Here is a 15158-nt window from a genome sequence, read left to right as displayed (position 1 = left end):
CAGCCACAGAGGAATCTTGCTGCTTGTGATAGCTGCTAAGATTCTAGCAAAAGTTCTACTTAACAGATTGGTAAGCCACATTGCTGAATGTATACTGCCAGAAAGTCAAAGTGGGTTCAGGAAAGGTAGGGGCACTTGCAACATGATGTTTACCCTTCGGCAAATACAAGAGAAATGCTGCGGACAACAGATGGGGCACTACTGTGTCTTTGTTGACCTGGCAAAAGCCTTTGAGACAATAAATAGAGAGGCTTTGTGGAAAATCTTAGCCAAACTTGGAACTGTAATCAGTTCTGAAGTATAGCCAGTCCTGGAGACTAGCACGGCATCAAAATCCCACAAACTTGGGAGAGCCAAATGACAGCTGTAAATTTGATACAGCAGTTTCACAATGGAATGATGGCCAGGGGTGCGGACGGTGGTGAATGCACTGGCTCCTTTGACATAAGTGGTGTGAAGCAGGGGTGTATCATGGCCCTGTGCTCTTCATTATATTCTTTGCTGCCATGCTTTCTGGTTATTTGATTGAAATGTGAATGGAATAATCCAATTCAGGACAGATGGCAATTGCTTCAACTTGAGACAACTGAAATCCTTAACTAAGGTATCAGAGATGATGATACTGGAATTGCTATTTACCGATGACTGACTGTGCCCTCATGTCACGCTGTGAGCATGGCCTCCAAAGTATCATGGATTGCCCTTCAAAATCGGCTGATGACTACGCGTTAACCATCACCTTAAGGAAGAGAGAGATACTCCGCTAACCACCAGCAAATTCTGACTACACCCCACCGACTATAATTATCTATCACACAACCCTGAAGGCTGTAGATAACTTCATCTATCTCAGAAGCACATTCTCCAGATATGTCTGCATTGACAGCGAAGTGGCAAACTGAATTGTCAGAGCAAGCTCAGCATTTCCCCATTTACGCAAGACACTGTGGAGGAAATGAGCAATCAAACTTGCAATAAAACTTGCTGTATACAAATATGTGGTAATGCCTACCCTCCTATATATCTATGAGACATGGACTAACTACTCTGGACATATTAAGCAGTTGGACAGGTCACACATTCAAGAACTTCATGGGCATCAGATGGGAGGACAAAGTGTCCAACACTGAGGTACTTCAAAGAGCAGAAATGTCAGGAATTAAAGCGCTAATCATCAGAGCCCAGCTCAGATGAAGCGAACATGTCAGCAAATCCCAAGGCAGTCATGTACCCAAACATGGACACCATCTGTGGGATAGGCCAAAATTAAGCTTCAAGGGCTCCTTGAAGTTGAACCTCAGGAAATGTCGACCAAAGACTGGGAGAAAAATGTACAAGAAAGCACTGCTGGAGAGCAAAATCAAATAGTGGCATTGTTTCCTTCGAACAATAACAAAGAATACAGGCAGCTGCGGACAAAAGGCAAGCTAGAAAGACCGAGCAGTACCAACAAAAATCAGACAATTCATCCTTGCCCATACTGTGGAAAGCCACACAGGTCTGCAGCTGGGCTCCACAGCCACGTTAGAACCACACACCAGATTACTCTATGCATTCAAGACATGGCTAGCTTCAATAAAGAATGGAAACTGATGACAGCGATCTGTCAAATGACACACACAAATGCCAATTATGATGCTTGACAAAGAGCATTTAAAGGTTAAATACTTATTTTTAATCTAATTTAAATGAAAGTCTCCATATCATTCATTTTATGCTTTCAATAAGGAAACAGACAATAGACACCAAAGGCTGGATTTCTGCTAACAATGTAGGAAGCTAGAGCTGGGGAATTTCCCAACTCGGCAAACCATCTCCATATAAATTCCCCTGCACCCACATTTTTGCTCCGTGAGGTGGGGACAGGATCGTGTCAGGCCTGCCAACCTTGGAAGCAAGTCGGATACAGCCACTGACGTGGGTGAATACCAAGGTGGGCTGGTTAGAAGACCCTCCTCGGCTCTCAGTTCTCCTTGGTCCCTGTTGTATTAAAGGCTGTTAGACCCTCTAGCCCCTACCCCTCAAGCAACCCCACCCACTCCTCATCCCCATCTTGCCACCTCATCCAGTATGTATGATATAAGGAACTTATGTAAAATAACAATGGCAGGTCTTGAAATGCTAATTAAAAAAACCCATTCAGAAATGTACTTTGAAAAAAAATGGATAGGATTGGTGGGGTAAGGATTTTGGGTCAGGTCAGGACTTAGTGGGGCGGGGGGAGGTTTTCTTGTTCATTCACGGGATATGGGCTTCACTGGCGGGGCCAGCGTTTAATGCCCATCTCTATTTGCCCTTGAGAAGGTGGTGGAGAGCTGCCTTCTTGAACCGCTGGAATTCGATGTGATGTAAGTACACCCCCAGTGCTGTTGGGGAGGGAGTTCCAGGATTTAGGATTTTGACTCAGCGACAGTGAAGGAACTGTGATATATTTCCAAGTCAGGATGGTGAGTGACTTGGACGGGAACTTGCAGGTGGTGGTGTTCCCATCTATCTGCTGCCTTTGTCCTTCCAGATGGGAGTGGTGGTGGGCTTTGGAAGGCGCTGTCTAAGGAGATTTGATGAATTCCTGCAGTGCATCTTGTAGATGGTACACACTGCTAGTGTGTGTCGGTGGTGGAGGGAGTGAATGTTTGTGGATGTGGTGCCAATCAAGCGGGCTGTTTTGTCCTGGACAGTGTCAAGGTTCTTGAGTATTGTGTGAGCTGCCCTCATCCAGGCAAGTGGGAAGTATTACATGGCACTCCTGACTTCCGCCTTGTTGACGGTGGATAGGCTTTGGGGAGTCAGGGGATGAGTTACTCGTCACACTATTCCTAGCCTCTGACCTGCTCTTGTAGCCACAGTATTTACACAGCTAGTCCAGTTCAGTTTCTGGTCAATGGTAACCCCCAGGATGTTGATAGTGGGGGAATCACTGACGGCAATGTCATTGAAAATCAAGGTGGTTAGATTCCCTCTAGTTGGAGATGGTCATTGCCTAGCACTTGGCATGAATGTTACTTGCTACTTGTCAGCCCAAGCCTGGATATTGTCCAGGTCTTGCTGCATTTGGACATGGACTGCTTCAACATCTGAGGAATCGCGAATGGTGCTGAACATTGTGCAATCATCAGCAAACAAAACCACTTCTGACCTTATGATGGAAGGCCATTGATGAAGCAGCTGAAGATGGTTGGGCTGAGGACACCACCCTGAGGAACTCCTGCAGTGATGGAGCAGGGATGATTTACCTTCAACAACTATGACCACCTTCCTTTGTGTTTGGTATGACTCCAAACAGCGGAGAGGATTCCCCTGATTCTCATTGACTCCAGTTTTGCTAGGGCTCCTCGATGCCACACTCGGTCAAATGCGGCCTTGATGTCAAGGGCATTCACTCTCACCTCACATTGGGAGTTCAAGCTCCATGCTTGAACCAAGACTATAATGAGGTCAGGAGTTGCGTGACCCTGGCGGAACTCAAACTGGGTGTCAGTGAGTAGGTTATTGCTAAGCAAGTGGCGCTTGATAGCATGGTTGATGACCCCTTCCATTACTTTATGATGGAGAGTAGGCTTATGGGTGGAAATTGGCCGGGTTGGATTGGTACTGCTCTTTGTCTACAGGACGTATCTGAACAATTTTCCAGATAGCCGGGTAGACGCCAGTTGTAGCTGTACTGGAACAGCTTGACTAGGGGCACAAGTCTTCAGTACTTTTACCGGAATATTGTCAAGGCCTTTGCCATATCCAGTGCCTTCAGCCATTTCTTCATATCACTTGGAGTGAAATGGATTGGTTGAAGACTGGCATCTGTGATGCTGGGGACCTCTGGAGGAGGCAGAGATGGATAATCCACTCGACACTTCTGGCTGAAGTTTGTAGCAAATGCTTCAGCCTTATCTTTTGCACTAATGTGCTGGGCTTCTCCATCATTGAGGATGGGGATACTTGTGGAGTCTCCAGGCTATTGCACCATGCTCAGGATACCACTTAAGTCCAGGGTTGAAGTGGGGAGGGGGGGGGTGGTGTTGGTGAGGTGTGTGAGGGGGATGGGAGAACTGTGTTCAAGAGGCCAGAGATGAGGGCTGGGGGGGGAGGTGAAATGGCCTGGTGAGGGGGCACCTCCAATGGGCCATGGGTACCCCCTAAGGAGGTCTCAACCACACCCTACAGCAGCCCACTCAGCTAAAGCTGCTAGGCTTCCTGAATGCTGTGGGCCTCCCCCTGCAGTGCAAACTGGTTCTAGAGGGTTCAACTGAATGAAGTATCAGCTTTGTTTTGTTGGGAGCACTCTTGTCTCAAAGTTAGAAGATTGTGCATTCAGCTCCGTTATGGATGTGAGCATATAATTTATGCTGATATTCAGAACAGTGCTGAGGGACAGTTGCATTGTTGAAAGTACAGGCCTTGGGTTGAGATGTTAGACTAAAACCCTGCTTGCTCAAGTGGATGTGAAAAATTCCAAGGCACTATTCAAAGAACAACAGCGGGTTTGCTGAAAGTGCTAGCCAAACACTAAATCCCTGAGCAAAAACAAAAATATCTGGAAAAACTCAGCAGGTCTGACAGCATCTGCGGAGAGGGATACAGTTAACGCTTTGAGTCCAAATGACTCTTCATCAGAACTAAGGAAAAATAGAAAAGAGATGAAATATAACCTCTTTTCTAATTTTCCTTAGTTCTGATGAAGAGTCATTTGGACTCAAAGCGTTAACTGTATCCCTCTTCGCAGATGCTGTCAGACCTGCTGAGTTTTTCCAGGTATTTTTGTTTCTGTTCTGGATTTCCAGCATCCGCAGTATTTTGCTTTTATCTTATTGAATCCCTGAATCTACTCTTCCAAAATCTGGTCATTCACTAAGATAAGAATAAAGTGCTGCGGATGCTGGAAATCTGAAATAAAAACAGAAAATGCTGGAAAAGCTCAGCAGATCTGGCAGCATCTGTGGAGGGAGAAACAGAGTTAGTGTTTTGAGTCCGTATGACTCTCCTTCTTTCAGGTTATTCATTTATTTGCTCTTTTTGGAACCTTTGCTCTAAAGCAAACTGGCAGATGTATTTGCTGACATAACATAAGGAGCTGCACTTAGCAAACCAAATTGGTTGGTGAAAATGTTTTGGGTAAGGCCCTATATAAATGTGAGATCTTTCTTTTAGAGGAAGTCAAAGTACGCAACAGTGTGCAGTTAACTTTAATTTAATTGCTAGGTTAGTATAATGCAAACAACAATTGGCATTCTGTTGTTGAACATTCTAATTAGGCAATTAACTTCTTTATATATACTTTAATAAGCTAGTATCCACTGTCACGGTATAGTGATGTTCGTACTGAGGCCCAAAATCAATTACGATTCTGCGTCTTGGTTCTGGTCCAATTGGCACTTCTTCAATTCACATTGACAACAGGATCACCTTTTGAGAATTTTTTTTGCTTAGATTTCAGAACCCAAGAAAGTACAAGGGCCAATTCAGCAGTTCTACTGTAATACATTTTCTTCAGTACTTCTATGTAGCTCGAGGTAATAACGATGGGAAACTGATTAGCGAGTTGACTTGGACTACCTGCCAGCGTGAAAAACATCACACAGTGTCACTTTAATCATTTTGGAATTTAATCGTTGCTCCAATGTTTCAAGTCAGTGCTTTTTGGATTTTCCTTGGCACACTTGACAAGAATTTACTCAAGGCTAAGCAGTGGCTGAGTGGTAAAGACAAATCTTACAGCCAGAAGTAAAGGTAATTAATGCAAATTCTAAAGCCAGAATTTGGCATAAACTCAAATTATATTCATCCAAAAGATTAGTGGACATAAACTCTCCACACCCACAGCTAACAGCAGCTGCTACAATACACCATTTCTATCCACCTACCCCCCCAACTCTCAGGGTTCAAGAACCGTATCAATATGACTGATGTTGACAAGAGGTGGAAGACTGAAGAGAGATAGCACCACGGTGCAATATAGTGCATAGGAAAGGTCATTTTATCAGAATAATATGACATGCACTTATAAGCCTGGTTCTACTTAGAGTTCTCTCATACAGTGAGAGGGAGAGATCTTGTCGCATGAATAGCTTCAATTATACACTAAATAACCAGTAATATTACTTTTGCCCAATAGTAAAGATTGGTCTGAAAAAACACATTGATAATGATAAGAGTTTGAACTACAGAACATGTTTTGAATTAGTGCCATAGAACAATGTAAAAAAAATTTTAAAAACTATAATTTTTCAATCACCATGGAATTCATTTTGCTGCTGTGTAAGCAACAGATGGCCTTCAAGTGCACTGGTTTAACAAAGTGGTAAAGCCTATTAGCCAGTTTCAACCCAAGCACAGTTTTATAAAATATGAAGCAAGGTAATTTTAAGAAATAGTATAAACCAGTTTAAAAATTGCAATACTTGAACAGTTAAACATGATCTCAAAAGTATTGAAGTATTAAATCAAATAATATCAGTTTAATCCCACTGAAATTAAACTATCAATGCAATATTTATGAAAACATATTACATATATGGTTTTTGATTGCCAAGGTCTTTAAACTACCAATATTACATTACATAGGATCACATAGGATATATGGCATAGAAACAGGTGATTCGGCACAATCAGTCCATGCCAGTGTTTATGCTCCACTTCATCCTTCTCCCATCTTTTCCTCATCGAAATCTATCAACGTAACCATCATTACGGGGAGGCGGTGGCATTGTGGTATTTTCGCTGGACTGGCAATCCAGGGAGCCAGGGTAATGCTCTGGTGACCCAGGCTTGAATCCCACCATGACAGATGGTGGAATTTGAATTCAATAAATATCTGGAATTACCATCTTGATTGTTGTAAAAGCCCAACTGGTTCAATAATGCCCTTTAGAGAAGGAAATCTGCCGTCCTTACCTGGCCTACATGTTACTCCAGACCACATAGCAATGTGGTTGACTCTTAAAAATGTCCAAACGCCCAAAATGAACAAAGGGCGATTATGAATACACCCTCATCCCACAAACAAATATTTTTTTAAAAAATTTTTTAAATTCTCTTCTCCCTCAAATGCTTGCCATCCATCTATGGATCATCCACCCTCAGGTGATGAATCAGTACTCCTCCATGTTGAACATCACTTGGAAGAAGCACTGAGGGTGCTTCACCTAGAGTGGCTCGGTAGCACCACTCCTGACCAAGTTGACAGGTGGTGAGGGAACCAACAAGAGGGAAAAACATACTTGACCTCATCCTCACCAACCTGCCTTCCATGGATGCATCTTGTCCATGGCTGTATAGATAAGAGCGACCAGCGCACAGTGCTTATAGAGACATTGAGGATACCCTCCATCGTGTTGTGTGGCACCACCACTGTGCTAAATGGGATAGGTTTCAAATAGATCTAGCAACTCAGGACTGGCATCCATGAGATGCTGTGGGCCATCTGCAGCAGCAGAATTGTACTCAAACACAATCTGTAACCTCATATCCCCCATTCTACCATTATCACTAAGCCAGGGATCAACCCGGGTTCAATGAAGAGTGCAGGAGGGCATGCCAGGAGCAGCACCAGGCATACCTAAAAACGTGTCAACCTGGTGAAGCTACAACACAGGACTACTTTCATGCCAAACAACATAATGAGCAAGTGCTAAACAGAGTTAAGCAATCCCAAAACCAACAGATCTGATCTAAGCCCTGCAGTCTTGCCAAATACAGTGGTGAATGGTGGTGGACAATAAGCAACTCACTGGAAGAAGAGGCTCCACAAATATCCCCATCCTCAATGATGGGGAAGCCAAACACATCAGTGCAAAAGATAAGGCATTTGCTACAATCTTCAGCCAGAAGTGCCAAGTCGATGATCCATCCCGACCTCCTCCGGAGGTTCCCAGCGTCACAGATGCCGGTCTTCACCCAATTCGATGCAATCCACGTGGTATCAAGAAACAGCTGAAGACATTGGACACTGCAAAGGCTATAGGTCCTGACAATATTCCAGCAGTAGTACTGAAGACTTGTGCTCCAGGGCTTGCCGTGCCCCCAGCCAAGCTATTCCAGTATAACTACAACACTGGCATCTAGCTAGCAATGTGGAAAATTTCCAAGATATGCCCTGTACACAAAAAGCAGTACAAATCCAACCTGGCCAATTACCCACCATCTGTCTACTCTCGGTCATCTGTAAAGTGATGGAAGGGGTCATCAACAGTGCTGTCAAGCACCACTTACTTAGCAATAACGTGCTCACCGACACCGAGTTTGGGTTCCACCAGAGCCACTCAGCTCCTGACCTCATTACAGCCTTGATTCAAACATGGATAAAAGAGCAGAACTCCAGAGATGAGGTGAGAGTGACTGCCCTTGACACCAAGGCAGCATTTGACTGAGTGTGGCATCCAAGAAGCGTGAGCAAAATTGGAGTCAATGGGAAACAGAGGGAAAACACTCTGCTGGCTGGAGACATACCTAGCGCAAAGCAAAATGGTTGTGGTTGTTGGATGTCAGTCATCTCAGTTCCAGGACATCACTGCAGGATTCACTCGGGTCAGTGTCCTAGACCCAACTAACCCAACTGCTTCATCAATGACCTTCCATCCATCATAAGGTCAGAAGCAGGGATGTTCACTGATGATTGCACAATATTCAGCATCATTCAGAGCTCCTCAGATACTAAAGCAGTCCTTGGCCAAATCAGCAAGACCTGATAATATACAGGCTTGGGCTGACGAGTGGCAAGTAACATTTGCATCACACAAGTGCCAGGCAATGACCATCTCCAACAAGGACAATCTAACCATCACCCCATGACATTCAACGGCATTACCATTGCTGAATCCTCCACTATCAACATCCTGGCAGCTACCATTGACCAGAAACTGAACTGGACTAGCCATATAAATACTGTGGCTTCAAGCGCAGGTCAAAGGCTTGGAATCCTGAGGCGAGTAACTCACCTGCTGACCCCCCAAAGCCTATCCACCATCTACAAGGCACAAGGCAGGAGTGTGATGGAATACTCTCCACTTGCCTGGATGAGTACAGCTCCAACAACACTCATGAAGCTTGACACCATCCAGGACAAAGCAGTCCACTTGATTGGCATCACATCTACAAACATTTACTCCCTTCACCACCACCGACGCACAGTGACGGCAGTGTGTACCACCTACAAGATGCACTATAGAAACGCAACAAGCCTCCTTGGACAGCACCTTCCAAACCAACAGCCACTACCATCTTGAAGGACAAAGGCAACAGGACACTTGGGAACACCACCATCTGGAAACTCCCCTCCAAGCCATTTACCATCCTGACTTGGAAATATATTGCCATTCCTTCACTGTCGCTGAGTCAAAATCCTGGAACTCCCTCCCGAACAACACTGTGGGTATATCTACACCACATGGGCTCCAGTGGTTCAACGAAGCAGCCCCCACCACCTTCTCAAGGGTAATAAACGCTGGCCTGGCCAGCCCATGAATGAATAATAAAATTAAAGTTTTGGGCGCCGCACTTTTAGGAAGGGTGTGAAGGCACTGGAGACAGCACTGAAAAGATTCACAAGAATGGTTTCAAGGGATGAGGAACTTCACTCATGAAAATAGATTGGAGAAGTTAGGACTGTTTTCCTACGAGAAAAGAAGGCTGAGAGGAGATTTGATAGAGGTAATCAAAATCATGAGGGGTCTGGACAAAGTAGATAGGGAGAAACTGTTCCAACTCATGAAAGGATTGAGAATGAGGGGGCACAGGTTTAAAGTAATTAGTAAAAGAAGCAAAAGTAATAGAAGGGGAATAAAAGCAAAATACTGTGGATGCTGGAAATCTGAAATAAAAAGAGAAATGCTGGTGAAACTCAGCAGATCTGGCAGCATCTGTGGAGAGAGAAACAGAGTTAACGCTTCAAATCCACGTGACTCTTCTTAGCACTGATGAAGAGTCATATGGACTCGAAACTCCCTCCACCAATCCTGCCGACATGCTGGGTTTTTAACCAGCATTTTCTGTTGGTATGTGGAGAAACTTTTTTACGCAGCGAGTGGTTAGGGTTTGGCATACACTGCCTGAGAATATGTTGGAGGGAGGTTCAATTGAAGCATTCGAACAGGGAATAGACTGTTATCTTAAAAGGAAAAATGTACAGGGTTATAGGGAGAAGGCAGGGGAATGGTACTAGATGAGTTGCTCATTCAGACAGCCAGTGCAGACATGATGGGCCAAATGGCCTCATTCTGCAACATAGCAATTTTGTGAAATCAGCCACCACACAGTAATCTCCAGAGTTTCATTCTTGGCTAGGTGCAATAATGTTACTGGAAAGAAAATGGCAAAGTCAGTCAGATGTTAAATATTTGCATTTCACTTACAAAACAGTATCATGTATTTGAGTCTCTAAAATTAAGTATTTTCAGCGCAATTTGTGTAGAACCAAATGTTAACCATGGCCAGGGTTTTTAGGGTGGTGGGGTTTCCCTTCCCACCGTCTGAGGAGTCGGCAGTGTTACAGACAGGAGAAGAGTTATTTTAAACAGCCCTGATTTCTCCTCTCACCACCTGTCCATAAACAGTAAGGTGTTTAGGTTTTTGATTTCCCCCGTTATAAGCGCTGCATATATCTCAACCCCTCAGTTTTGGTGTGACCCAATTTCCATTAATAAATCCACAGCAAACTTGAGATAGGGTAAACTCAGAGGGGTAGTTTATTTGTACACACTCTCAAACATGAGAGAAGGGGCACAATGTGGCTTCCTATTTCACTCATTGTCATTGCAATCTGATTAATTATCTTTAACCAAACTTTCCATTTTCCATTTTGTCAGCAACTTGTATGTATTCTGATACTTGTCCCCAAAGTCTACACATTTTGACTTCAGTCATGAGTCTACTATATAATATCTTATCAAAGACGTTTTGAAAATCCAAATATATTACAAAAATTGTCTATACTTTCTATTACTTGCATTTCCCTATTCTGTTTGAAGCCAACCAATAAATCTTTAAATATATTACATATTTTGGGAGTACATCAAGGAAAAAGACTGTGTTTTAAATACCTGGAATTTCTTTACAATTCAAAGCCTGAAGAAATAGGGGAGCATTACCAGCATGGTTCTGGACTAGTTTCGCAGAGGCCTGCACTAATGATCTAGGGGCATGAGTCCAAATCGAACCACAGCTGCAGGGGAACTTAAATTTAATTATCTAAATAAATCTGGAACAAAAAGCTAGCATCAGCAACAGTGAACATGTAACTACCGGATTGTTGTAAAAACCTATTTATTTCACTAATGTCCTTTCACGAAGGAAACCTAATGTTCATACCTGGTCCAGCCTATGCATCACTCCAAATTCAAGAAATTACTCTTAACTGAATTCGGAAATGACCTAGCAAGCCACTCGATGGTATCAAACTGCTATAAAAAAAGTCTACTAAGAATAAAACTGGACAGACCACCCGGCACCAACTCAGGCATCAGACACAAGAAAAGACACTCAGCTGCAAAGTTCTCCTCATTAACATCTGAGGACTTGTGCCAAAATTGGGAGAGTTGCCCCACAGACAAGTCAAATAACACCTTAAAATTGTCATTTTCAAAAAATTGCAACCATCAGTCAACACCCCAGACACTTCCAACACCAGGGTGTGTCATATCCCACCGCATAGACTCACCAGAGGTGAAGGCACAGTGGTATACAGTCGGAAAGGAGTGGCCCTGGGAGTTCTCAACATTTGACTCCAGACCCGAGGAAGTCTCATGTTATCAGATCAAATGCGGACAAGAAAACTTCATGCTGAATACCATTTTACACCCTCCCTCAGCTGATGAATCAGTGTTCCCCCATGTAGGAAGCCACCAGGAAGAAGCGCTGAGGGTAGCAAGGGCACAGAATCTACTCTGGGTGGGAGACTTCAACGTCCATCACCAAGAACGACTTGGAAGCATGACTGCTGCTCAAGATGGCCATGTACCAAAGAGCAGAGCTGTCAAACTGCTGAGAGGAGAGAGAAGCAACAAGAGGGGAAAAAAACCTGCTTGACCTCATCCTCAATGATTCATCTGTCGCAGATGCATCTGTCTATGGCACTAATGGTAGTGATGACTACCACACAGTTCCTGTGGAGATGAAATCTGATATTCACAATGAGGACATCCTTCATCATGTTTTGTGGCACTAAAATTGTGGTAAATTGGACAGATTCAAAACAGGTTTGGCACATCAAAACTGGGAATCCTTAAGGTGCTGTGGCTATCAGCAGTGATAGAATTGTATTTCACCATAATTTATAATCTCATGGCTCAGAGTATCCCTCACATGACCTTTACCATTAAGCCAGGGGACCAACACACTGGTTCAATAGTGAGTGAACAGAATGCCAAGAGCACACCTAAAATTGAGATGCCAACATAATGAAGCTACAACACAGTACAACGTGGAAATAGTGGAAATACCATGATACAGACAGAGGAAAGCAATCTCACAACCTACGGATCAGTTCAAGGCTCTGCAGTTCTGCCACATCCAGATATGAATGGTGCTGGACAATTAAATAACAGGAGAATGAGGGTTCATGAATATCTCAATTCTCAATGACGGACATGTCAGCAGGTCAGTGCAAATCGCAAAGTTCATATATCAGAAAATGTTCAGCCAGAAGTCCCAACTTGCCTCCTGAAGTACCCACCAGCACAGAAGCCATTCTTCGGCCAATTCAATTTACTCAATGTGAGACCAAGAAAAGTCTGAGAACACTGGATAGACAAAGTAATGTAGGGAATAGGAACAGGAATAGGCCATTCAGCTCCTTAAGCCTGCTCCGCCATTCAACTAGATCATGGCTGAGCTTCTACCTCAATGCTATTTTCCTGCACTATCCTCATATCCCTTGATATCTTTAATATTTAGAAATCTTTTGATCTCTGTCTTGAATATACTCAATGACTGAGCCTCCACAGCCTCAGGGTTAGAGAACTCTCGATTCATCACACTGTATGTGAAGAAATTCCTCCTCATCTCAGTCTTAAATGACCTACCTCTTATTCTGAGACTGTATCCCCTGGTTCTAGAACCCCAGCCTGGAACTCCCTCCCTAACAACACTGTGGGTATACCTAAAGCACATCAATTGCAGCGGTTCCAGAAGGCAGCTCACCACCACCTTCTCAAGGCAAATTAGGGATGGGTAATAAATACTGGCTTAGCCAGCGACGCCCATATCCCATTAATGTATTTTTAAAAAGCCCGGATAAACATCTTTCCTGCATCTGCCCTGTCGAGCCCTATAAAAATTTTGTATGCTTCGATGAGATCGCCTCTCATTCTTCTAAACTCTAGAGAATATAGGCCTACTCTCATCAATCTCTCCTCATAGGTCAATCCCACCATCCTAGGAATCAGTCTGATAAGCCCTCGTTGGACTCCCTCTATGGCAAGTATATCCTTCCTTAGGTAAGGAGACCAAAACTTTACATAATACTTCAGGTGCAGTCTCACCAAGGATCTATACAATTGCAGCAAGACTTCTTTATTCCTATACTCAAATATTCTTACAAGGGTCAACATACTATTTGAAAATACTATTTGCCTTCCTAATTGCCTGCTGCACCTGCATGTTAGCTTTTAGTGGCTTATGAACAAGGACACCTCGGCTCCTTTGGGCATCAACACTTCCCAATCACTCAGCATTTAAGAAATACTCTGCATTTCTGTTTTTTCTACCAAAGTGGATAACTTCGCATTTTTCCACATAATATTCCATCTTCCATATTCTTACCCACTCATTTAGCCTGTCTAAATTCCCTTGAAGCCTCTTTGCATCCAAATTTTTGAAGCACAATCCACAGCCTCAAGATTTACTGAGTCAAATGGCTTGGTCAGGTCGATGAATGCAATGAAGAGTTCCTGGTGGTGTCCTCAATGTTTTTCTTGAATTTGTCTGGCAACAAAGACAATTTCTCTGAGGTTCCTCTGGAAGTCTAAAGCCACATTGTGTCTCTGGGAGGATTTCCTCAGCCATATGGACAAGAGGGAAATAACTTGATAGTTTGCACCACATGATTTATCTCCATTCTTGAAGATAGTTACAATTGTTACAATCATGAAGTCATGGGGATGGGGGGCGTTTTTCTCTTTCCAAATCCGTTGGATGAGTGCATGGCATCTATATATGAGCAAAAGTCTGCCAACTTTAAAGACTTCAGTTAGAATACCATCAGGGCCGGAAGCGTTGTTGTTTTCCAAATGTTTGATTGCTTGTTGCAGTTCTCTCATTGATGGTGGTTCACTCATGGATTCTACCATAGGGTGCTGGGGGAATAGCCTAGAGAGCACCATCTGCCACTGTGGAAAAAAAGTTGAGGAGTTGTTCAAAATGTTTCCAGCATTGACAGATGGCATTGTCTTCCTTAAGAAGAGAAACATCATCCTGTAAACCAAGAGGATTTTGTCCATTTGATCTCAGTCTATCAATGGCACTGATGGTTTCAAAAAAGCTTTGCATGTCATGATGGTCAGCTTATTGTTGGGTCTCTCAGGCTCTCTCTTCACGCCATGTCGCCTTTATCTTCCATATTTGTGTTTGGGCTTTGAGCTAATGGTATGTTGCCTTACTGAGTTGTGACCTTGGATTGTCTGCCTGGCATGAAGATTGTTCATTTTTGTTCCAGGATGTCACTTATTTGAGAATTGTTTTCATTAAACCAGTCCTGATGATGACAATACTCAACCCCAATGATCTGGGCACAGTGTTCTAGTATGGCTGACTTTATTTGATCCCATAGTTCTGGAATTGAGTTGGATGTGCAGATTTTACAGATTGTTCATGAGCTGCAACTGGATTTCCTCTTTTCGATCCAGCTGTTTTAGGGCTAAGACACTGATCTTCTTCCTCCTGGATTTTTGGCTTTGCAACATCTTGGTGTTATCCCCCATCAATATCCTTGGGGGGGGGGCGCGGTTTACCAATGACCAGAAACTTAACTTGACTTACCATTTAAATACATGGCTACAAGATCAGGTCAAAGGCTGGGAATTCTACTGAGCTTAACTCACGTCCTGATGCCCTAAATCCTGTTCACCATCTATAATGCACTAGTCAGGAGTGTGATGGAATATTCTCCACTTGCCTCAATAAGTGCAGCTCCAACAACACTAAACAACACCATCCAACAGAAAGCAGTCCACTTG

General features: G+C 43.5%; 1 protein-coding gene across 3 annotated transcripts in view; it reads right to left on the bottom strand.

Annotated features, from left to right (window-relative positions):
• The window catches only part of kiaa1328 (KIAA1328 ortholog), a 262954-nt gene that overhangs the window by 56054 nt on the left and 191742 nt on the right, over positions 1 to 15158 (bottom strand). The window contains exon 11 of one of the 3 annotated variants that reach the window (XM_041173614.1): positions 6567 to 6758. The exons of the other annotated variants lie outside the window; for them this stretch is intronic. Within the exon in view, the coding sequence (XP_041029548.1) occupies positions 6629 to 6758 (130 nt within the window). The 3' untranslated portion in view covers positions 6567 to 6628. Of the gene's footprint in view, positions 1 to 6566; positions 6759 to 15158 lie in introns of those variants that run through there. 3 annotated transcript variants of the gene reach the window in all.

This window comes from Carcharodon carcharias, chromosome 1 (genome assembly GCF_017639515.1).
Source record: "Carcharodon carcharias isolate sCarCar2 chromosome 1, sCarCar2.pri, whole genome shotgun sequence".
In the NCBI taxonomy this organism is placed as follows: domain Eukaryota; kingdom Metazoa; phylum Chordata; class Chondrichthyes; order Lamniformes; family Lamnidae; genus Carcharodon; species Carcharodon carcharias.
The sequence above is the reverse complement of the archived record's forward strand: the minus strand, read 5'-3'. Positions and strand labels throughout refer to the sequence as shown.